General features: G+C 52.7%; 1 protein-coding gene across 15 annotated transcripts in view; it reads left to right on the top strand.

The window, feature by feature from the left end:
• The window catches only part of LOC119582862, a 109,121-nt gene that overhangs the window by 24,607 nt on the left and 61,587 nt on the right, over positions 1 to 22,927 (top strand). For 11 of the 15 annotated variants that reach the window (XM_037931351.1, XM_037931345.1, XM_037931344.1 and 8 more), the window contains 15 exons: positions 4,053 to 4,322; positions 5,031 to 5,237; positions 5,471 to 5,653; positions 7,783 to 7,983; positions 10,561 to 10,851; positions 11,189 to 11,566; positions 11,681 to 12,460; positions 12,583 to 12,888; positions 13,164 to 13,508; positions 13,680 to 14,003; positions 14,373 to 14,693; positions 14,845 to 15,192; positions 16,249 to 16,381; positions 16,697 to 16,881; positions 21,939 to 22,763. In XM_037931351.1, the coding sequence (XP_037787279.1) occupies positions 4,053 to 4,322; positions 5,031 to 5,237; positions 5,471 to 5,653; positions 7,783 to 7,983; positions 10,561 to 10,851; positions 11,189 to 11,566; positions 11,681 to 12,460; positions 12,583 to 12,888; positions 13,164 to 13,508; positions 13,680 to 14,003; positions 14,373 to 14,693; positions 14,845 to 15,192; positions 16,249 to 16,381; positions 16,697 to 16,881; positions 21,939 to 22,763 (5,097 nt within the window). The remainder of the gene's footprint in view (positions 1 to 4,052; positions 4,323 to 5,030; positions 5,238 to 5,470; positions 5,654 to 7,782; positions 7,984 to 10,560; positions 10,852 to 11,188; positions 11,567 to 11,680; positions 12,461 to 12,582; positions 12,889 to 13,163; positions 13,509 to 13,679; positions 14,004 to 14,372; positions 14,694 to 14,844; positions 15,193 to 16,248; positions 16,382 to 16,696; positions 16,882 to 21,938; positions 22,764 to 22,927) is intronic. The other 4 variants (XM_037931347.1, XM_037931346.1, XM_037931349.1 and 1 more) reach the window with 2 other exon arrangements.

The raw sequence follows: 22,927 nt of genomic DNA, 5'->3' as shown, positions 1-22,927 counted from the left end.
GACCTTAGGTTGGCACTGACAGACCCTATGGTCCTGGCACTGACAGACCTTCTGGTCCTGGCACTGACAGACCCTCTGGTCCTGGCACTGACAGACCCTCTGGTCCTGGCACTGACAGACCCTCTGGTCCTGGCACTGACAGACCTTCTGGTCCTGGCACTGACAGACCCTATGGTCCTGGCACTGACAGACCTTCTGGTCCTGGCACTGACAGACCCTATGGTCCTGGCACTGACAGACCCTATGGTCCTGGCACTGACAGACCCTATGGTCCTGGCACTGACAGACCCTATGGTCCTGGCACTGACAGACCTTCTGGTCCTGGCACTGACAGACCCTCTGGTCCTGGCACTGACGACCTTATGGTCCTGGCACTGACAGACCCTCTGGTCCTGGCACTGACAGACCCTCTGGTCCTGGCACTGACAGACCCTATGGTCCTGGCACTGACAGACCCTATGGTCCTGGCACTGACAGACCTGAAGGTGAAGGCACTGACAGACCCTATGGTCCTGGCACTGACAGACCCTCTGGTCCTGGCACTGACAGACCCTCTGGTCCTGGCACTGACAGACCCTATGGTCCTGGCACTGACAGACCCTATGGTCCTGGCACTGACAGACCCTATGGTCCTGGCACTGACAGACCTCTGGTCCTGGCACTGACAGACCCTATGGTCCTGGCACTGACAGACCCTATGGTCCTGGCAGACACTCTGTCTGACTGAAGACCCTATGGTCCTGGCACTGACAGCCCTATGGTCCTGGCACTGACAGACCTTCTGGTCCTGGCACTGAAGACCTTGGTCCTGGCACTGACAGACCCTCTGGTCCTGGCACTGACAGACCTATGGTCCTGGCACTGACAGACCTTATGGTCCTGGCACTGACAGACCCTATGGTCCTGGCACTGACAGACCCTCTGGTCCTGGCACTGACAGACCCTATGGTCCTGGCACTGACAGACCCTATGGTCCTGGCACTGACAGACCCTATGGTCCTGGCACTGACAGACCTTATGGTCCTGGCACTGACAGACCCTATGGTCCTGGCACTGACAGACCCTATGGTCCTGGCACTGACAAACCCTATGGTCCTGGCACTGACAGACCCTATGGTCCTGGCACTGACAGACCCTATGGTCCTGGCACTGACAGACCCTATGGTCCTGGCACTGACAGACCTATGGTCCTGGTGACGACTTTGGCCAGCACTGACAGACCTTCTGTCTGACTGTCGCCTCAGTCCTGGCACTGACAGACCCTATGGTCCTGGCACTGACAGACCCTATGGTCCTGGCACTGACAGACCCTATGGTCCTGGCACTGACAACCTATGGTCCTGGCACTGACAGACCCTATGGTCCTGGCACTGACAGACCTCTGGTCCTGGCACTGACAGACCCTCTGGTCCTGGCACTGACAGACCCTATGGTCCTGGCACTGACAGACCTTATGGTCCTGGCACTGACAGCCCTCTATGGTCCTGGCACTGACAGACCCTATGGTCCTGGCACTGACAGACCCTATGGTCCTGGCACTGACAGACCTTGAAGGTTGGGCACTGACAGCCCCTATGGTCCTGGCACTGACAGACCTTGGTCCTGGCACTGACCCCTATGGTCCTGGCACTGACAGACCTATGGTGGCACTGACAGACCTCTGGTCCTGGCACTGACAGACCCTCTGGTCCTGGCACTGACAACCCTATGGTCCTGGCACTGACAGACCCTCATGGTCCTGGCACTGACAGACCTTGGTCCGGTCCTGGCACTGACAGACCTGGTCTGGCACTGACAGACCTATGGTCCTGGCACTGACAGACCCTATGGTCCTGGCACTGATAGCCCCTATGGTCCTGGCACTGACAGACCTGAAGGTGAAGGCACTGACAGACCCTATGGTCCTGGCACTGACAGACCCTCTGGTCCTGGCACTGACAGACCTATGGTCCTGGCACTGACAGACCCTATGGTCCTGGCACTGATAGACCCTATGGTCCTGGCACTGAAGACCCTATGGTCCTGGCACTGGCAGACCTATGGTCCTGGCACTGACAACCCTATGGTCCTGGCACTGACAGACCCTATGGTCCTGGCACTGACAGACCATATGGTCCTGGCACTGACAGACCCTATGGTCCTGGCACTGACAGACCCTATGGTCCTGGCAACTGACAAGGGACCTACAGATGGTCCTGGCACTGACAGACCTTCTGGTCCTGGCACTGATAGACCCTTGGTCCTGGCACTGACAGACCCTATGGTCCTGGCACTGACAGTTCCTATGGTCCTGGCACTGACAGACCTTATGGTCCTGGCACTGACAGACCTTATGGTCCTGGCACTGACAGACCCTCTGGTCCTGGCACTGACAGACCATATGTGTCCTGGCACTGACAGACCCTATGGTCCTGGCACTGACAGACCTTGGTCCTGGCACTGACAGACCTTATGGTCCTGGCACTGACAGACCCTCTGATCCTGGCACTGACAGACCCTATGGTCCTGGCACTGACAGACCCTATGGTCCTGGCACTGACAGACCCTATGGTCCTGGCACTGACAGCCCCTATGGTCCTGGCACGACACCTTCAGTCGTCACCACCACTGACCACGAGGCGCAGCCGAGCGAGGCAGTGACAGATACTCCGCCGAGCGGCCAATTCACGCCGCATTATGGCGATGAACCTTACGAAAGCGTCACTGTTCCTGGCACTGACAGACCCTATGGTCCTGGCACTGACAGACCCTCTGGTCCTGGCACTGACAGACCCTCTGGTCCTGGCACTGACAGACCTGAAGGTGAAGGCACTGACCGGCCTTATGGCCCTGGAACTCACAGACCATATGGTTCTACCAGTGACAGACCTTTGAGCCAAAGCACTGACAAGCCTTATGGTCCTGGTACTGACAGACCTGAAGGTGCAGGCACTGACAGACCCTATGGTCCTGGCACTGACAAACCTGAGCGTCTAGGCACTGATAGACCTGAGGGGCCAGTGCAGACGCCTGTGTACGATGAAGATGACTTTTCCACCGATGAAACTGGAGGGACATTTGACGGTATTATCACCCCGGGTCCATTTTTCGATTTCTCAACTATTACCGAAATGCCCACAACAACAGTAGTTGCTGACAGATTCGATGACGACGGGACCCTGCCTCCTGGAATAACCGGAATAACTGCAGGACTCCCACTCGGCGATGATGACAGCGACATTATCTTTGGGGGCGTTGGTGGGACTACTGGATCGCCCGTTGCAACCATTGTTACATCCACAGAAAATGATACCTCTGTGTCCCTACATATCCCACTCGTGACCTTTATCCCTGCCCTTATAATGCCCTTCCTTGTCACTAAGTTACCTCCAGCCTCTGCCGGAACTCCCTCCTGCAAGGACAATTATAACTGCAAGGACACCCAGCTGTGTTATGGCGGGGTGTGTGTGGACGGTTGTTCTGTATCCAAGTGTGGGTACAAGGCTCAGTGCCACACCGTGCATCACATCCCCATGTGTACCTGTGTACCTGGTCATCGTGGTAACCCCCTGACGGAGTGCCTTCCAAAGAAAGGTACTAGGCATTTTCTCACACAAGAGAGAGAGCCGAACCAGGAGTTTTGTCAAAGAAGTAGAACGTTGAGAACATATGAAAACATTTTTTTAACTTTGTTTATGGAGGTCGTTTCTCTACCGCTAACTCTCGTATATTTTTCGTATTTCTTTATTTTTCCGTTTTCCGTTTTCCGATTTCCACTTTTGTTTCTGCATGGGTATGAGTGAATGACTTAGAATTAGGAATGTTTCTTTATTTCAGCTGCATCAAGCTTGTCGATTTTTGTAGAAATGAATTAAATTGCAAACGACGTTCTTCTAGTACTGTATAGTAGATATTGATCACCGTTTTCTGATGTACTGTATTTCTATATACATTTCGACCACAGTATATATTGCACAACGTAAGTATGACTCAGCAATGACCATTGCAGTTAAGCACATTCTTCTGACAGACATCAAATAAACATGACCTAAGCCTTTCCACCCCGCCCCCAGCACCTGCCACACCCCGCCCTCCTACACTCACACCTCGGCCTCCCGTGGGCGTCCTCACCCCGCGGCCCCCTCCCGTCACACCGAGCGCTCAGTGCGTGAGAGACTCCGACTGCTCTTTCGCGGAGAGCTGTCGTGGTGGCTCTTGCGTTGATCCATGCGTGGTTGGCGCCCCGTGTGGACGCAACGCCGAATGCGCTGTGACGCTACACCGCCCCATTTGCTCCTGTCCTGCGGGGTACACGGGTAACCCCCGCCAAGAGTGCCTCAAAGGTACTCCCAGCTCTTACCTTTAACTGCATTAGCATGAGAGAGAGAGAGAGAGAGAGAGAGAGAGAGAGAGAGAGAGAGAGAGAGAGAGAGAGAGAGAGAGAGAGAGAGAGAGAGAGAGAGTGCGTGCGTGTGTTTCTGTCTGTCTGTGTCTGTGTGCCTGTGTATGCTTACCAGATTTCTGCGAAAGAGATTATGCCAAAGTTTCACTGTTCCCGCGACTAAACACAAACCATGACCGTAGTAACGAGGAAAATTTCCTCCGTTGTTTATATTTCATTGCACGTTTTGTTTTCTATTTGCTCGAGCCTGTGTACTGTATAAGTTGAAAAAAACGTATGCATTTTGTATCAAAAGCCAATTTTGCTTCATATACACATAAGCTTTTTTTGTGGATTGTGTACATTATTGTTTGTTTGCTGGCTTTGTTGTTCCTGTCTTTGCTATTTGTGTGTAAATGTAGCAAATTCTTTATTAATATTGGCATCTGTATGTGTACGTTTGTATTGGCATTTGTATGTGTACGTGCATGCTTGTGTGATGTATCGAGTCTTTTGAGCGTATATTTAGTTGTTTTTACTATTGATATTTCCTGACCACATGACATATAATGGCCCTTAAACCCGAGACGACTCGTCCCAGGGCATCAGGGCCTCCCTGAGGTAAGTGCCAATGACCTTAGACTGACCTTCTTCCCTCTCTTGACCTTAGCACCAACCGTCCCTCCCGGATGCACCTCAGACTTCGATTGTATCGAGACCAAAGTTTGCTATGATCGGGACTGCAAGGACCCGTGTGGTCTTGCCAATCCCTGTGCGGCCAAGGCCACTTGCACTACAGTCTCGCATCGTCCCGTGTGCACCTGCAATCCGGGTTACTCGGGAAATCCTTATGTTTTCTGCGGAGTTGACAATATATGTAAGACGTAGCTTCTTGCTTCTTGTTAATCCTGTCATCAGTATACTCTCGTGTCTTTATACTGAATACCTGCATGCTTACACCCTCCATTTTGATGGATTCATTGTCGTATACTCACTAATTTGTCTAATTTTATTTGCACATATCATGATACATTTGGCAATATTAATAGAGAGGGGCAACCTCAGTAACATAACATTGGGAGAGTCCCAAACTAACCTAACCCCCCTCAGCTACGGGATGCCGTGGCGATGGTGACTGTCCCTCAACACAAGCTTGTATTAACAACGACTGTCGGTACCCCTGCGAAGATGACCCCTGTGGAATAAATGCCGAGTGTATCAACAGTGAGCATAGTGCCCAATGCAGGTGCCGCAACGGCTTCCAGGGTGATCCGCTTAAAGGATGCACTCCCGGTAAGTTAGTTACACCGACAGGAACAGAAAGTGACCATTTTCTGTTATACATGTTTCTACACTTTTTTTTAGGGATATCTTAAAACACGTTGTGGACGATTTCTACCCTCGGTATTGTTTACTCTGGCGTAGAAATCTAAAGAATTTCTCTAGGGAAACTTTTTGCTGATTCTTATATTATACACATTAGCATACCAATGTAGTCAGTAAAGAAATCATCTTAACCACGTATGTATTGTTGTTAGAATTTGGCCCCCCAAAATTGGTTGGTATAGTAAACACACTAATGAAATAGTTTGAAGAAAATACTAATAAGTACACTTGTATTGCAATATATTATATAAGGAAACATATGCATTTAATGATAATAACCTGTGTGCCTTCTTGCCTGTCTGACTGACTTGACTGCATTGCGGTGACCGACACAGTGGGTTGCTTCACCCCTGACGATTGCCCCTTGACGGAAGAGTGCTACAGCGGACAGTGCGTGAGCCCATGCCGGCCTGCCAGCAACCCCTGCCCACAGTCCGCGACCTGCCTTGCCCTCAACCACGCCGCCACGTGCATGTGCCCCCCTGGCCACACGGGAATCCCCCTGCAGGGTTGCTTCCCCCTCCCCCTCTGCGGTTTCAACTCCGAGTGCCCTCTCGATAAGGCCTGCATTGAGCGGGTGTGCACTGATCCTTGTGAGACCGCCCCGTGCCCACAGGGGTCTGTGTGCACCGTGGAGACTCATAGACCAGTGTGCCTGTGTCCCCCCGGGTTCACAGGAGACCCCAGAGTGGGATGCAGCCGCAGCGGCTGCGAGGGTAACTCGGATTGCCCCGCTGGGAGGGTGTGCCGTGGCGGGCGGTGCGTGGACCCGTGCACGGACTGCGGGCAGGGGGCGCTGTGCCAGCTGTCCGGCTCCACGGCTCTCTGCCTCTGCCCCGAGGGCTTCACAGGAAACCCAAGTGTTGCTTGCAGCCCAAGTAAGACCCGCTTCTAATGCTATCTGTTTCACGAAACATAATTTCATGACATTTAAACTGTAGCTTTGTAGCTTAACTTTCTAGCTGTGCGCTGCCTTGGTGCGGCACGACTGCCTCAGTATTCCTTGCCTTGCTGTCTGACTACTCCCTGACCCTCGTCAACCCACCTGACTCTGACCCTCAGTCCCCGGCTACTGCTCCTCGGACATCGAGTGCCAGCTTCAGGAGGCGTGTGTGCGGGGGGAGTGCCGCGACCCCTGCACTACAGTGCCTCCGCCGTGTGGCGTGGGGGCTCGCTGCCGCGTCATAAACCACCGCACCATCTGCCAGTGCCCAGACGGGTACGAGGGAGACCCCCGCGACCTGTGCTCCCCAGGTAACCCTCCCACTTCCGCCTGTGCACCGTGTTCTCAGCGCCTCCCTTCCCCTCCTTCCCCCATGGGTTGGCTCCGGGCACGTGCGGCTTCGCATGGCCTCTGACCTCGACTACACTGCTCTCGTGTGTCGCGAGCGACCGCCCACTCTAAGGCGGCCCCTCCGAGCACACAACTCTCTAACTTTCACTCAGCACTAACAACGAAATTTTACTGCATGACGAAAAAAAAAAATTGTCCCGCGAATCGACGCATGGTCTCCGTTTTCTATGCACGGAATTTTCTTATTTCTTTTCAGGTCATTTCACGTTGTTTGGAAAATCGGTTCTTGGTGTTTTCTTTGTGATATGGTTTTCGGTTTTTATTGTTTTCTTTTCTTTTATGCGGAATAGAAATATTGTACAAATGGGTGAATTTCACCCAGAATATTTCTTCACATCATTTAGTAAACAAAAAAATACTCTAGTCTCCCTCCCTTTAAAACAGACAACACATCAAAACTTTTAAGAAACTTCGATTTCTGACGGACTTGACGTTTTTACAGACAATTTCTGTGGACTCCTTATTTATAAAGCTTGACCACGAATCCGTCTTTAAATGTCCATTTTCCTTTCTCATGAAAAACGAACATCGCATCGAGAAAGAATCGTTCTTCAAATCACTGAAGATTTTCAGTGAGGTTTCGACCAGTAAAAACTCCTCTTTGAAAAGGTCACCCTTCGGTGCCACGTAGACCTCTCCCATAGCCCTTTTAATGACATTGATCTCCCCAATCTCCCCCTAGCGAGCACCCCGCAGCCGGGATGCCAGTACAACGAGGACTGCCCATCAAACAGGGCGTGCGACCGGCTCTCGCGCAGGTGCATCGACCCCTGCGACGAGGACGCCTGCGCCCCCACGGCCTTCTGCCAGGCCGTCGACCACCAGGCCAGGTGCGAGTGTCCGGCGGGATACAGCGGCAATCCTTACATCGAGTGCGCTATCCGTGAGTACTAGGGGCTTCAGTTTCCCTTTTTGTTTTGCAGTGTTTGCTGTTTCCCCCCCTCTTTTTGTGATAGTGTGTTTGGAGCTTAATAACAGGCAAGCAGGGTAGTTTTTGTTTACCTATTTGTTGAGCTAAAGGGTGGTGATCATGATGATCGTTCCGGGATTTGATTAATATAGATGTTTACATTCGGTGTTGCTTATATATATGTGTATATTCATTTACAACTAGGAGCTTCGGTATGGTTCTGCTTTCATCTGGGTATTAACCGCGGGGTTAGGATAGTTTTATCTCATAAATAGCCAATTTCTCTTTTGTAAATGGTTATTTTAGTGGCTTACATTGGGTAAACGTTTGGGGTTAGTGCTTTCATCACAAATTGGTGGCCACTAAGGTTTTTCACGTAGATATATGGCTTATTGCAAATAAGTGTGTTGTCCTTAATGCTTTATATGTGTTCCAATAACCTACGGAGTACAAGAGTATAAACTTTAAGTATACACTTTCCCTATAACACTATATAAAACACGTACATACTCCTCCTCACACTTTTGATAACAAGCTATACTCTACCGAAACACTATCCTCACCAACCCACTAACAACACCCGCACACCATGACACCACACTGCACTGTAGCCTTCCGGTGAACTAGCTTCTGAACTAACCCGGGCGCCCCCCATCCTCTCCCTTCCCCCCTTGCTTACAACCTGTAGAGGCCTGTACCAGCAATGACACGTGCCCCCCCGGGACGTCGTGCATGTACGGCCAGTGCGCGGAGCCGTGCTCTGCGATCCGGTGCCCGCCAGGGAAGGTTTGCCGTGCCCAGGGGCGGGGCGCCGAGTGCGTGTGCCCCACGGGCCTCGCCGGAGACAACTGTGACCAGAGTAAGACTCAGGGACGGACCCGAGGCCGGCTTGGCTGTGTGCGCGCGTGTGTGGCAGGGGAATGCATATGAATGAGTACATGTACATATATATGTATATATTATATATATATATATATATATATATATTATATATATAATATATATAATATATTTATATATAATAATTATATATATATATAATCACTATATATTATATATATATATATATATATATATATATATATAAATATATATATATATATATTAATGGCTGCCCATCGACCATCGACCTGTGTACGACGTCAACTAATTGCATATATATATATATATATATATATATATATATATATATATATATATATATATATATATATATATTATATATAGCGAGAGAGAGAGAGAGAGAGAGAGAGAGAGAGAGAGAGAGAGAGAGAGAGAGAGAGAGAGAGAGAGAGAGAGAGAGAAAGAGAGCAAAAGCTCGAGTCGGTTATAGAGGTCCTCTCTGCTCACTTAGACTATCTGTCTTGACTGTCTTGTTTATGTTTTCCCACAAATATACTTTCAACAAATATATAGTTCTTGTTGCCTGTTCTTTATGTAACATTTACCCTACGTAGTTATTTACTTCAACATCAGTAGTATAGTTAAAACGAATTTTTATCATGAAACATTTTCATCAATCTTGTTAAATTACAACAACTTTGCATTAACATTATAAACAGATGATGTCTCAGTAACCAAGCATAACTGAAAATCAGTCCAAACAACACCTAGTACTAATAGTAAATTAAACATACAGCCTAATCCACCAAAATTCCTCAAGAACCGTAGACTAAGCTTAGAGCAAAGCTTCCTACCAGAGCTTTACCTTCCTCTGCTCCTCAAACATACCAGTAGCTTACACTAACGCCTCCTTCAGTACCTTCTGGCGGTTGCTCTGTCGACACTTCGTGCCCGCCCGACGAGGCTTGCATCTCGGGCACGTGCCTTGACCCGTGTCTGGTGAAGAACCCGTGCGCTGCGGACGCCCTGTGCACGGTAGCGCAGCACAGCCCCGTCTGCACGTGTCCGCCGGGCCAGTTCGGGGACCCCTACGTCGTCTGCGGACTCAGTGAGAGAGCGCCCCTTTCGATCGGTGTTCAGAGCGTGGCGGCGGTGTTTCGGGATCAGATATGGCGTCGAGTCCACCAAATTTTGAACTGATGATTTTTTTTTTATTTCCGTTAGACAGTTTCTCTTTTGTATGTAATGGAAGAAGACCGATAGACTTGGTCATTTTGTCTCGAGGATATCTTTTCGTTATAGACGCCATATCTCATATCGTGCACTAACTGTCGAATTCTCTGACAAGGAGCTCGTTCTTGACAAGCTATAGGAAGGCTGTTTATAGTTTCAGTATTTTTTTTTATTAATCTTTGTAAAGTGTTTCGAGAGTCTTAGACATTTATAAGACTGACCGCCTCAGAACTTGTTAAGAGTGAGCCCCTGTCACCACAATTACTTCTTTTATTTCTGTCCTGACTACATACAGCGACATGACAGATGTATCATTGATTTAACGTTGTAATACCGACATCTCCGACATGACATAGCAAAAGTGTGCCGAAATCTCGCATGTGAAAGCTACTTCGGCCACTTCACACTCAGGAGTGAGCCCGAGCACTCTCCCGAGGCCCTTCCAGCCAGTAACACCCGCCCTCGTTCCCGCAGCCGTTGGGTGCCGCGACAACAGCGCTTGCCCGCCCACGCAGGCCTGCATCAACAACCAGTGCCAGGACCCGTGCCGCTGCGGCCGCAACGCCGTGTGCGAGGTCACGCAGCATCGTGCCACGTGCCGATGCCCTCCAGGGTACCAGGGTGACCCCCTCAGGAATTGCCAAGTGCCCATCAACCCATGCGACTCCGACCCGTGCGGCGATGGCGCCCTCTGCGAGCTAGACAACGGCAACCCCATCTGCGTGTGTCCGAAAGGCACAACCGGCAACCCCTTCGAGAAGTGCAGTAAGTGGCTGTCTTTGAGTCATTTATACATTTGAGTATGGATGTATATATGTATGTATGTATATATATATATATATATATATATATATATATATATATATATATATATATATATATATATATATATATATGTATGTATGTATATATATATATGTATGTATACGCTATGTATATATAAACATATATGTGTGTATGTATATACATAAATATATGTATGCATATGTATGTGTGTGTGTGTGTGTGTGTGTGTGTGTGTATGTGTGTGTGTGTGTGTGTGTATGTATGAGTGTGCATTTCACTTTGACTGCCACTGGTCCTAAATGATACCCCCCTCCAGTTCCTGAAGGCAAGGACTGCGAGCCGAACCCATGTGGCCCCAACTCGGGCTGCCGCGTGGTCGGCGGCGCCCCCGTCTGCTTCTGCCTGCCGGAGTTCATCGGCAACCCCCCGAGCGTGGCGTGCAGCCCCCCCTCCAACCCGTGCGACCCCTCCCCGTGCGGCCCCAACACCGAGTGCAACATCGTCAACGGCTTCCACCGCTGCACGTGTCGCCCCGGCTACGTGGGCAACCCCAACACCATCCGGGGCTGCGAGCCGCCTGTCAACCCCTGCGTGCCGTCCCCGTGCGGCCAGGGCGCCCTCTGCGACCCCAACAGGAAGCCCTTCTGCTACTGCCGCCCCGGCCTCATCGGCGACCCCTACACTGGCTGCAGAGGTAGGCCTAAGCTACGAGACTTGTGATATATTTTAACTTTATGTATTTTTCCATACAGAATTATAGATGTCATGCCGTACTACATTCGTTAAATGTCCTTTTTTCGCCCTGCAGTGCCGCCCCCCAGCTGCGGCCCCGGCGTGTGCGGCCAGAATGCCGAGTGCTACGTGCGTGGCGATAAGCTGCAGTGCCGCTGTCTCGATGGCTACAACGGCGACCCGAAGGTGCGGTGCGAGGCGCAGCCTGACAACCCGTGCGAGCCTTCCCCGTGCGGGCCCAACACACTGTGCTCGGTGACGCCCGGCAACCGCCCCATCTGCGCCTGCTCCCCCGGCTTCTTCGGCGATGCACTCTCGTTCCAGGGCTGCAAGCCGGAGTGCACCGTTGACAACGAATGCAGCGACGACCTGGCGTGCATCAGCACCAAGTGCGTGGACCCGTGTCCGGGCGCCTGCGGCATCAACTCGCTCTGCGAGGTGAACACCCACCGGCCGGTCTGCTTCTGCCCCGCCGGCTTCATGGGCAACCCCTACATCAGGTGCGAGGAGAAGTCGGAGCCCATCCCGCCCAAGGAGGAACCGGGGCCCCCAGCGCCCTCCAACCCGTGCGTGCCGCCCCCGTGTGGCATCAACGCCGAATGCCGCGTGCAAGGCCAGTCGGCGGTGTGCTCATGCATCGGCGACTACATCGGCGACCCGAAGGACAGGTGCCGGCCACAGTGCGTTACCAACGCCGACTGCGCCGATGACAAGGCCTGCATCGACCAGAAGTGCCGTGACCCGTGCCCGGGGCTCTGCGGGGTCAACGCCGAATGCGAGGTCGTCAACCACAACCCCATCTGCTTCTGCCCCAAGGAGCTCACCGGGGACCCCTTCAGGTTCTGTGTGGAGAAACGTGAGTGTTATTTACCTTGATTGATCTGTGCCATTATCCTCCGCAATTCCCTTCTTTAATTTCCATTTTCACAAACACAATCCCTCGGACTTCCCGCCGTAACAGCCATATTCCTTCCCCAGCGCTGCCCCCGCGCCCGGCCCCGTGCCAGCCAAACCCTTGCGGGCCCAACTCCGAATGCCGCCCGAGTGCGGACGACAAACCCATCTGCTCGTGCCAGCCCGGCTTCTTCGGCTCCCCGTGCCGCCCCGAGTGCACCATCAACCCCGACTGCCCGATGACCCGCGCCTGCATCAACTACAAGTGCGTGGACCCGTGCCAGGGCTCCTGCGGCATCAACGCGCAGTGCTCCGTGGTCGCGCACAACCCCGTGTGCAGATGTCCCGACGGCCTCACCGGAGATCCGTTCAGCCGCTGCTTCGAGAAAGGCAAGTGCTGCTCTTGTCGCTCTCCTCTCGTGCTGCTAACTGTTTTGTCCTTTGCAGGTTTTCAGGTGTTTACAGATTTCTTGAATTTGCGCGAATTTACGAATGGCCGTTGCGCTGTTTTTGTTTGTATGTTTGTTTTTTGCATCCTTTGTGAATGATTGTCATGTATATCACCCGTTGCACGCTTTGTTCAGCATGTAATATATTTAGCTTGATCTCTTTTCTTAGAATTACTCCCTATGTTCTGTCTCTGATGTCTGTCTGTCTGTGTATAGTGCCTATAGTCCCTGGCCTGGAGACGACCCCCCTCCCCCCTGCGGCCCCCTGCACCCCCTCGTGCGGTGCCAACGCCGAGTGCCAAGTGGTGGGAGGGAAGGGCACTTGCGCCTGCCTTTCCGGCTTTTACGGAAGCCCAGAGCTCGGCTGCACGCCCGAATGCATCACCAACTCCGACTGCGTGCCGACTCGTGCCTGCATCAACCAGCGCTGCGTGGACCCGTGCGCTGGCTCGTGCGGCGTGCAGGCCGAGTGTCGCGTCCTCAACCACAACCCCATTTGCTCGTGTTCTCGGGGATACGTCGGGGATCCTTTCAGGGCGTGTCATCCTACTCCTGAACCTGGTATGGCACTCGACACTCCCTCTTTGCCTCTCCCTTTTCTCTCTCCCTCTTGTATATAGTGAGTAGCATGATGTGGTAGATATAGAATGTAAATATATGAATTCATAGCCTTCACCCCGCCCCCTTCACACGCACACACTCGGCGTCAACATTTCCGGCACGATTTTCCAGTGTTACCCCCGGCGCCTGTGACTCCGTGCCGCCCCGACCCGTGCGGGGACAACGCACGGTGCACGGCGTCAGGCACGGTGGCGTACTGCACGTGTCTCCCCGGATTCTTTGGAGATGCGCGCGTGCAGTGCCGCCCCGAATGCCTGGTGAGCAGTGACTGCCCGCTCACGTTATCGTGCATCAGCCAGAAGTGCCGAGACCCGTGCCCTGGCACGTGCGGCAACAACGCTCTCTGCTCCGTCGTCAGCCACAACCCCGTGTGCGTGTGTCCTGAAGGCTACACGGGCGACCCCTTCACCGAGTGCCGCGTCAGACCGCTGCCACGTAAGGCTGCTTCGCTGAGCCCCCTCACTCACCCCTCTCCTCCATTAACCCTTCGTTCCCCTCGTCTCCTTTTATCCTTCCTCTCCTGGTCCGCCTGTTCCCCTCCTATCCACGATCCTTGCTTTTTGCTATGTGAACGTTATCTAGCCTAAACGTTTAGTTTCCGGAATGTAAATAAATCTGATTTCCTGAATGTATGTAAAGTTGTCCGTCTCTTCTTTGCATCTTGTTGAGAGGGTCCTTTCTGGTAAGTGTTCATGTATATATAAACTTTTTCCTACTATGCCACTCTTGCACGGCGCTCCTTCCCAGAGTTGTCAGAGCGTATGCTTTACTATTCCTCTCCCCCTCCCCCTCCCCCCTCCGTAGCGGCCCAACCGGAGGCGGTGACCAACCCGTGCCTGCCCGACCCCTGCGGCGCCAACGCCCAGTGCCGCGTGCAGGGCAACGTGGCCGTCTGCGAGTGCCGGCCGGGCACCTTCGGCAACCCCAACCAGCCGTCGGGATGTCGCTACGAATGCGTCGCCAATGCCGACTGCCCGATGGACAGTGCGTGCATCAACCGGCGCTGCGTGGACCCGTGCGCGGGCACGTGCGGCCTCGAGGCGCTGTGCGACGTGGTGGCTCACAACCCCATCTGCAGGTGTCCCGCCGGCTACACCGGCGACCCTATCTATCGGTGCACCCTGAGTAAGCCCTTCCCCCTCCCCTGCATTCTCTCTCATTCCTGTGTGTTTAGTGTGTATATATGTTTATAGATTTCTTTTGCATTTTGTCCATACTGTGCATGAGCTAGTACAGTGTAGACGAGTGTAGTGCATGACCGCATGTCCCCCGGCAGTCGATTTGGTAGTGACGCCGGAGGCCGAGACGCCGTCCAGCCCGCCGCAGGACCCGTGCGCCGGCTCGCCCTGCGGCCCTGCGGCGGTGTGCTCCAGCGACCGCGACCGCTTCTCCTGCTCCTGCCAGCCCGGCTACTTCGGCAACCCATACGAAGGCTGCCGCCCTGAGTGCACCGTCAACTCCGACTGCCCTCCGAGCCGAGCGTGCATCAACAACAAGTGCGTGAACCCGTGCCCGGGCTCGTGCGGCCTCAACGCCGACTGCCGAGTGCTCAGCCACCAGCCCAGCTGCTACTGCCCGCCGGGCTACACGGGCAACCCGTACTCGCGCTGCTTCATCGACCGACGTAAGCGACCGCTGCCGACCGATAACACTGACGCCTGTCGATGGCCTTTTGACCTGCCGATCTCGGTTTAACTAATTCCATGACGAATAATCGCATGACGTTTTTTTTAACAATGTAACCGTCATATTTTCGCGGAGAGCGAAAATCATTTCATTTTAATCCATTCTTATCTTTGTTGCAGATTGAATTACTTTTTATGCATGTAATAACCCAAAATGTATTTATCCGACAACGAATAATTCTATTCTTACTCGACAAAATATATTAACAATGACAAGAAAATAACAGACTGGATCTCGTTCATAACTAACTTCTGTTAATATTGAGTACTTCATAATTCCTGTATCATCATCTGATTTTACAGCGAATAAGGACCTAACGTCAGGCCATTAATAGAGTTCAGTATTGACCTTTTCCTTATTTAGAATAACCTCCTCTTGATCACTAATATGACAGTAGCAGTTGTGTTAATGTTGCATTCCTTACGAAATACCTGGACTCTTGTGCCTTGATATTTGTGACTGCAAGACTATTTATCAAAGTGTATTTTATTTTGATATTTTTTTACTGTTTTTTTTATTAATTTGGTTGGTTTTTGCAATCAAATGTCAGATTTAGCATTCTCCTTATTGCATGTCAATTTCATTCGTTGTTGTCACACATCCTCCCCATCTTTTCCTCATTAATAAGAAAATGTTTAATACATCAACATCACTTGAACATTTTTTTCAATTTATTCATGATCATATTTCATTAATTTAATTAATCCATCTATTTATTCTCAAATTAATGCACCACTACACACACAAGCACACACAGAGACGCACACGCACACGCACACGCACACGCACACGCACACCACACACACACAACGACAGCAACAAACACACAAACAACAACACAGACAACAACAACAACAACAACAACAACAACAACAACAACAACAACAACAACACCCATCAATTCCCAGTCGACCTCGCCCTTACCCGATCAAAAACTCATCAGTGAACCGTAGCTCACCTCTCGTTCCGGTTCTCTCCCCCCTCCCCCCAACAGCCGATCCAGAGCCCAAGCCGCTGCCGGAGGACCCATGCCAACCCAGCCCCTGCGGACCGAATGCGGAGTGCCGGGTCGTAGCTGGCAGGGCGCAGTGCTCCTGCCTCTCGAACTTCCTCGGTTTCCCTCCGTCGTGAGTTTTGTCTGTCGTTTTGTTATTGGTGCTCTTTGTCTACCCTCTCTTTCTTTCTCTTTTTCTCTCTTCTCTTTTCTCTCTTTTCTCTCTTTTCTCTCTCTCTCTCTCTCTCTCTCTCTCTGTCTCTCTCTCTCCCCCCTATACCCCTTCCTCTCTCCGTCCTCCTTTCTCCCTTCATCCCTCTCCTCCTTCTCTATCCCCATCCTTCTTTCTCTTTCTTATTCCCCTCTCTCTCCTTTCTTTTACTTCATTCTAAAAGCAGAATAAAAAAAAAAGCAGAAACTTCACCCCCGTCTCCCCCTCGCCCGCCAGCTGCCGCCCCGAGTGCGTGCTCAACTCCGACTGCCCTCTGGCTCTGGCCTGCAACAGGCAGAAGTGCCGCGACCCGTGTGTGGGCGTGTGCGGGGTCAACGCAGAGTGTGAGGTCGTCAACCACAACCCCATCTGCTTCTGCCCCAAGGACCTCACCGGCGATCCCTTCGTCAGATGCGTCAAACGTAAGTGTTGATTCTGGTTTCTCTCCCTAACCCCACGTGTATAGCATGGCCTAACATCTCCATGACACCGGCAAGAACGTCTTCTCCAGATGCGCGAGGTGAGTCTGTCCGCCGTAGAAGTGTAGCTACGGAGCCTACAAGGGTGTGTTATCGTGTGTCTGTGTGTGTGCGTGTCCGTGTGTGTTGATGGCAAGATGCTAAAGGTTGTTGGTGTTGCATTCGCAGCGGCGCCGAAACCCCCGATGTCGAGCCCTTGCTCACCATCCCCGTGCGGGACGAACGCCCTTGTGCCGCAGCGTCGGGGCCCGCGCCGAGTGCTCATGTCCCCCCGAACTGCGAGGAAACCCCTTCGTCAGGTGTTCCCCTGAATGTGAAACGGACAACATGTGCCCGAACAATCGCGCGTGCGTACGACGGAGGTGCGTGGACCCGTGTCCAGGGGCATGTGGTCTGCTGGCCACATGCCAGGTCCTCCAGCACCGCCCCGTATGCGCGTGCCCCGAAGGGCTGATGGGAGACCCCTACTCTGCTTGCCGACCAACCCCAACCCCCATTCAATGTGAGCATGTGCATGATATCTACTTCTCTCTCACTCCTGCATGATAATGGCTTCCCTAATTTTGTAGTGCATGTCAATATTCTGTCCTTCATTTCTCTTCCTTGAGCATGTGTCTTGACGACCTCCTCTCTCCTACACGTAGCCGTAGACAAGTCGCCCTGCTCGAGCGGCCGGTGCGGCGACAACACCGAGTGCCGCGAGGTGGGCGGGGCGGCCGTGTGCACGTGCAAGCCCGGCCTCGAGGGCGACCCGTACCTCGGGTGCCGCCCCGAGTGCGTCATCCCCGGGGACTGCCCTCGCCACCTCACCTGCCGCGGCCACAGGTGCGTGGACCCGTGCCCAGGGACCTGCGCAGACGACGCCGTGTGCCAGGTGATCCTCCACCGGCCTCGGTGCTCCTGCCCGCCCGGATTCACCGGCGACGCCTACTCCCAGTGCTACAGGCCCTGTGAGTCTCCTTCCTCTCCCTCTGTCCGCATGAACTCACCTGTGCATCAGCAGCTGGGTCTCGACAACATTCCATAGTGATATATCTACATGTGGGTATATATGTAAATATATACACATATGCATATATATATATATATATATATATATATATATATATATATATATATATATATATATATATATATATATATGTATGTATATATATATATATATATATATATATATATATATATATATATATATATATATATATATATATATATGTATATATATGCATACACATGTACATACACATGTACATACACATGTACATACACATGTACATACACATGTACATACACATGTACATACACATGTACACACACACACACACACACACACACACACACACACACACACACACACACACACACACACACACACACACACACACACACACACACACACACACACACACATATATACGCTCTCTCTCTCTCTCTCTCTCTCTCTCTCTCTCTCTATTTATATATATATATATATATATATATATATATATATATATATATATATATATATATATATATATATATATATATACTACACAGATTTACATTCCTACTTGCTTCATACATGTATTTTTCATACATATACAGCATATTTTGTGTTTCTTTCGGGTCGAGACCTTGCTTCTTCTTTTTTTTTTGTTTATTTTGTTTTATCTAAGTGCATGTGCAATAAAATATTCATAACTCTTTCTCATGTGCATGATCCTTGCATGATGTTTCTTCACCCTGCTCAGCTTCCACGTCTGTGGCGGCGTCGCCCTGCTCGCCCTCGCCGTGCTTACCCTGGGAGGTGTGCACAGTGCAGGGCGCGGCCGCGCTGTGCCTGCAATGCGTGGTTAGCAACGACTGCCCGGCGCACCAGGCATGCGTGGCCCACCACTGCAGCGACCCGTGCCCGGGTGTGTGCGGCCCAGGGGCGCAGTGCGTGGTGGTGGCACACAGCCCCGTCTGTCGGTGTGACCCCGGCCTGCTGGGAGATCCCTACAGGCGGTGCTCACGGCCCTCTCGCCCTGTGTCCACGCCCCCGCAGCCTGTGCCGTGCGTGCCCAGTCCGTGCGGCACCAACGCTCGGTGCCAGGTCAAGCTGGACCGGGAGGTGTGCGAGTGCGCCCCCGGCTACTTCGGCAACCCGTACCTAGGGTGCCGGCCCGAGTGCGTGGTGCACACAGACTGCGCCGTGCGGCTGGCGTGCGTGCGGCAGCGTTGCGTGAACCCGTGCCCGGGCTCTTGCTCGCCGGAGGCCGAGTGCACCGTGGTGAACCATCGGCCTGTGTGCACCTGTCCCGTGGGCTTCACCGGGGACCCGCTCACCCGGTGCCGCCCCGCGCCGCAGCTGCCCCCGACGGCCACCAGTAAGAGTCCTTTCCTTTAGCTTTTGGTGATGGTATATGCATGTGTACAGTCTGGCTCGCGCCGCCGAGTCCCTTTGTAACGCGCTGTGGCTCTCAAGTTACAGACGAGTTGAGCGACCCGTGCGCCCCCGGGCCGTGCGGCGCCAACACGCAGTGCCGCGTGACTGATGGCTTCCCCGTGTGCGCCTGCCTCCCCGGCCTGGTCGGCAACCCTTACCTGGGGTGCCGGCCGGAGTGCCTGCGGGACACGGACTGCAGCCTGGACCGCTCATGCGTGGCCCAGCGATGTGTGGATCCGTGCCCGGGCACGTGTGGCCGCCGCGCTTCGTGCATGGTGGTCATGCACCGTCCCCAGTGTGCCTGCAAGGAAGGCTACTCCGGCGACCCTTACTCTGCATGTTTCCTCTTTACACGTAGGCACTCTAACTCTTTTTCTATTTGCATGATGGTTTATCTCTCTGTATTCCTTTATCTGTTCTATTTGCATGACCTATTACAAACATTTCATAGTTAGCATTGGGTTTAATGCACGTGAATTGTGTGGAGATGAAGGAGTTAACCGCATGCCTCCTTCACCCAGCTCCCCCAGTTCCCTCCCCCGCCTCCGCCTGCGACTCGTCTCCCTGCGGGCCCTTCTCGGAGTGCCGCGACGTGGGCGGCATCCCCCGCTGCTCCTGCGCCCCGACCTACGTCGGCACCCCACCCCTGTGCCGCCCTGAATGCGTTGTAAACTCCGAGTGCCAAACAAATCGTGCTTGCGTCAACCGGAGGTGCGTGAACCCGTGTACCGGGGCGTGCGGCGTGGACGCGGAGTGCCGTGTGATCAACCACAACCCCGTCTGCTCCTGCCGCGCCCAGTACACGGGGGATCCCCTCTCGATCTGCTTCCCGGCGCCCAAACGTAAGCAGCAGTTACTAGTCACCCTTCAGCTGCCTCAGTCAACCATTTTTTTCCTATAATTAGCTGGTAATACGGTGCAGGTGTGTCTATTCCACGTGTTAAATCATGTTCGGCTATTTCTTCCAGCGGTCGCCCCTCCGTCCCTGCCCGCAGTAGACCCTTGTGCAGGCAGTGCATGTGGAGACAATGCCGAGTGCTCAGTGATAGGCAACTATGCAGATTGCAAATGCAAACCTGACTATTATGGTAATCCCTACGTTGCGTGCAAACCCGAGTGTGTTGTAGACTCTGACTGTCCCCGTTATCTAGATTGTGTCAGGAACAAGTGTATCGACCCGTGCCCCGGGGCATGCGGCATCAATGCAATATGCGACGTGTTGAACCACCAGGCTATGTGCAACTGCCCGACAGGTTACACGGGGAGCCCCCTCGCGCGCTGCCACCCCGCACAGGAAGTTATCAGTAAGTGTTCTGAAGGGATTTCAGCTATGGTATCAGTAGGTGCTTTCATGAACTATCTTGGGCTTGTAATGTATTGGAATGTTGCGTTGGAAAGGTTACTCATCTGGGTATTATGATGTGGTATATACATGCATACATACATGTATGCATACATACATACATACATACATACATACATACATACATACATACATACATACATACATACATACATACATACATACATACATACATACATACATGCATGCATATGTGTGTATGTGTATATATATATATATATATATATATATATATATATATATATGTGTGTGTGTGTGTGTGTGTGTGTGTGTGTGTGTGTGTGTGTGTGTGTGTGTGTGTGTGTGTGTGTGTGTGTGTGTGTGTATGTGTGTGTGTGTGTGTGTGTGTGTGTGCGCGCGTGTGAGATGGCACGACCAGAGAGAGAGAGAGAGAGAGAGAGAGAGAGAGAGAGAGAGAGAGAGAGAGAGAGAGAGAGAAGAGAGAGAGAGAGAGAGAGAGAGAGAGAGAGAGATCCATTCTTTTCGTCGACGCCTCTCAGTCCGCAAATACCCAGATGGCAGTATCCTTTCCTTGGGGCGAGTTTAGCGCGCGTCCAGAGTCACTTAGAGTTCTAACTGAGCCGCCATTGCGCCGCCGCAGCCGCTCCGTCGCAGTCGACCCCCTGCGTGCCGTCGCCGTGCGCCGTGAGCGCCGAGTGCCGTGTGGTCGGGGGACGCCCTGTGTGCTCCTGCCTCCCCGGCCTCAAGGGCGACCCGACCCTCTCGTGCCACCCCGAGTGCATCACCAACTCCGAGTGCCCCACTGACCAGGCCTGCGTCAGCCATAAGTGTGTTAATCCGTGCGTGGGTGTGTGTGGGCGCCATGCTACCTGCAGGGTGGTGCTGCACGCTCCCATCTGCTCCTGCGACGCCAGTTACATCGGCGACCCCTACTCGCTGTGCCAGCCCGTGTCCTGTAAGATACCTTAGCATGAGTCTCACGCTGGACATTTCACTAGTCTTAGTTTGGATTTAAGTTTAGTCTTAGTTTTAGTCTGCATCTTGATCATGATGATGTATGAATATGCACTTTTGAATTTTGCCTTTTGTTCTTTTGCATTTGTATGAATTATATTCCTTTTCGATTGCAGATTTCTTTGTTTACTTTGACATTTTGCACATATTGTCTAGAGTGTCTTTCCCTTTGTTGCATGAATGCACGTAATCAATGTGAATGTCACCTGGAATGCCATCAGCATGTTCTGACTTCGTATTCGGCTCTTCTAGCTGCGCCGAAGCCCGAGCCGCCACGAAACCCGTGTTCAGGCGACCCGTGCGGCCCGAACGCCGTCTGTCGCGAGATCAATCTGCAGCGGGTGTGCACCTGCATGCCCGGCTTCGTGGGCAACCCGCCCGCGTGCCGCCCAGAGTGCGTGGTGCACCCTGAGTGCCCCCCGCTACTCGCCTGCCTCAAGAACCGCTGCGTGGACCCCTGCAAGGGCACGTGCGGCATCAACGCCGAGTGCCGCGTCATCAACCACAACCCGATTTGCAGCTGCCTCGGCGGCTTCACGGGCGATCCTTTCGTCCGGTGCACCCCCTCACCGATCAGTCAGCCCACGCCTCCGCCCGTGGTGAGGCCTCCCATCACGTCCGTCACAACCATTACGCCCAAGCCGCCGATCGCCGGCACCACCCCGACCATCCAGGATCCGACGATTATCCCGACGGCGGTGGAGCCTGAGAGCGCGCTGCCGCCCATCGTGGAGTTCCCCGAGGCGCCCGCGCCACCTACGAACCCCTGCGTGCCCGACCCCTGCGGCTCCAATAGCTACTGCCGCCAGAACGGCGACCGCCACATGTGCGAGTGCCGTGAGGGCTACTTCGGCAACCCCGAGATCGGCTGCGGACCCGAGTGCGTGCTCAGCACCGACTGCGCCAGCGGATTCACATGCGTCCGCCAGAAGTGCGTCGACCCCTGCCCGACTGCATGCGGCAACGGGGCTCAGTGCACCGTCGTCAACCACCGGGCCGTGTGTTCCTGCCCAGCGGGTCTTCAGGGCGACCCTTACACGCAGTGCATAGTCAGTCCCATCGTCGGAACCACACCGTGTAAGGCCCGGCTCAGCGTTCTCTTTTCTTAGCATTTATAGCTTCCTATTTATTATATATTCATTTTTTCTCTTGTTTTCTTGATATTCTCTGCATGACTATATTCATGTATGTGCATGTGACGATATCAAATATTTATACCTGCACTCGTATATGGAGTATGT

The sequence above is a fragment of the Penaeus monodon genome, chromosome 16 (genome assembly GCF_015228065.2).
Source record: "Penaeus monodon isolate SGIC_2016 chromosome 16, NSTDA_Pmon_1, whole genome shotgun sequence".
Classification (NCBI taxonomy): Eukaryota; Metazoa; Arthropoda; class Malacostraca; order Decapoda; family Penaeidae; genus Penaeus; species Penaeus monodon.
The sequence above is the reverse complement of the archived record's forward strand: the minus strand, read 5'-3'. Positions and strand labels throughout refer to the sequence as shown.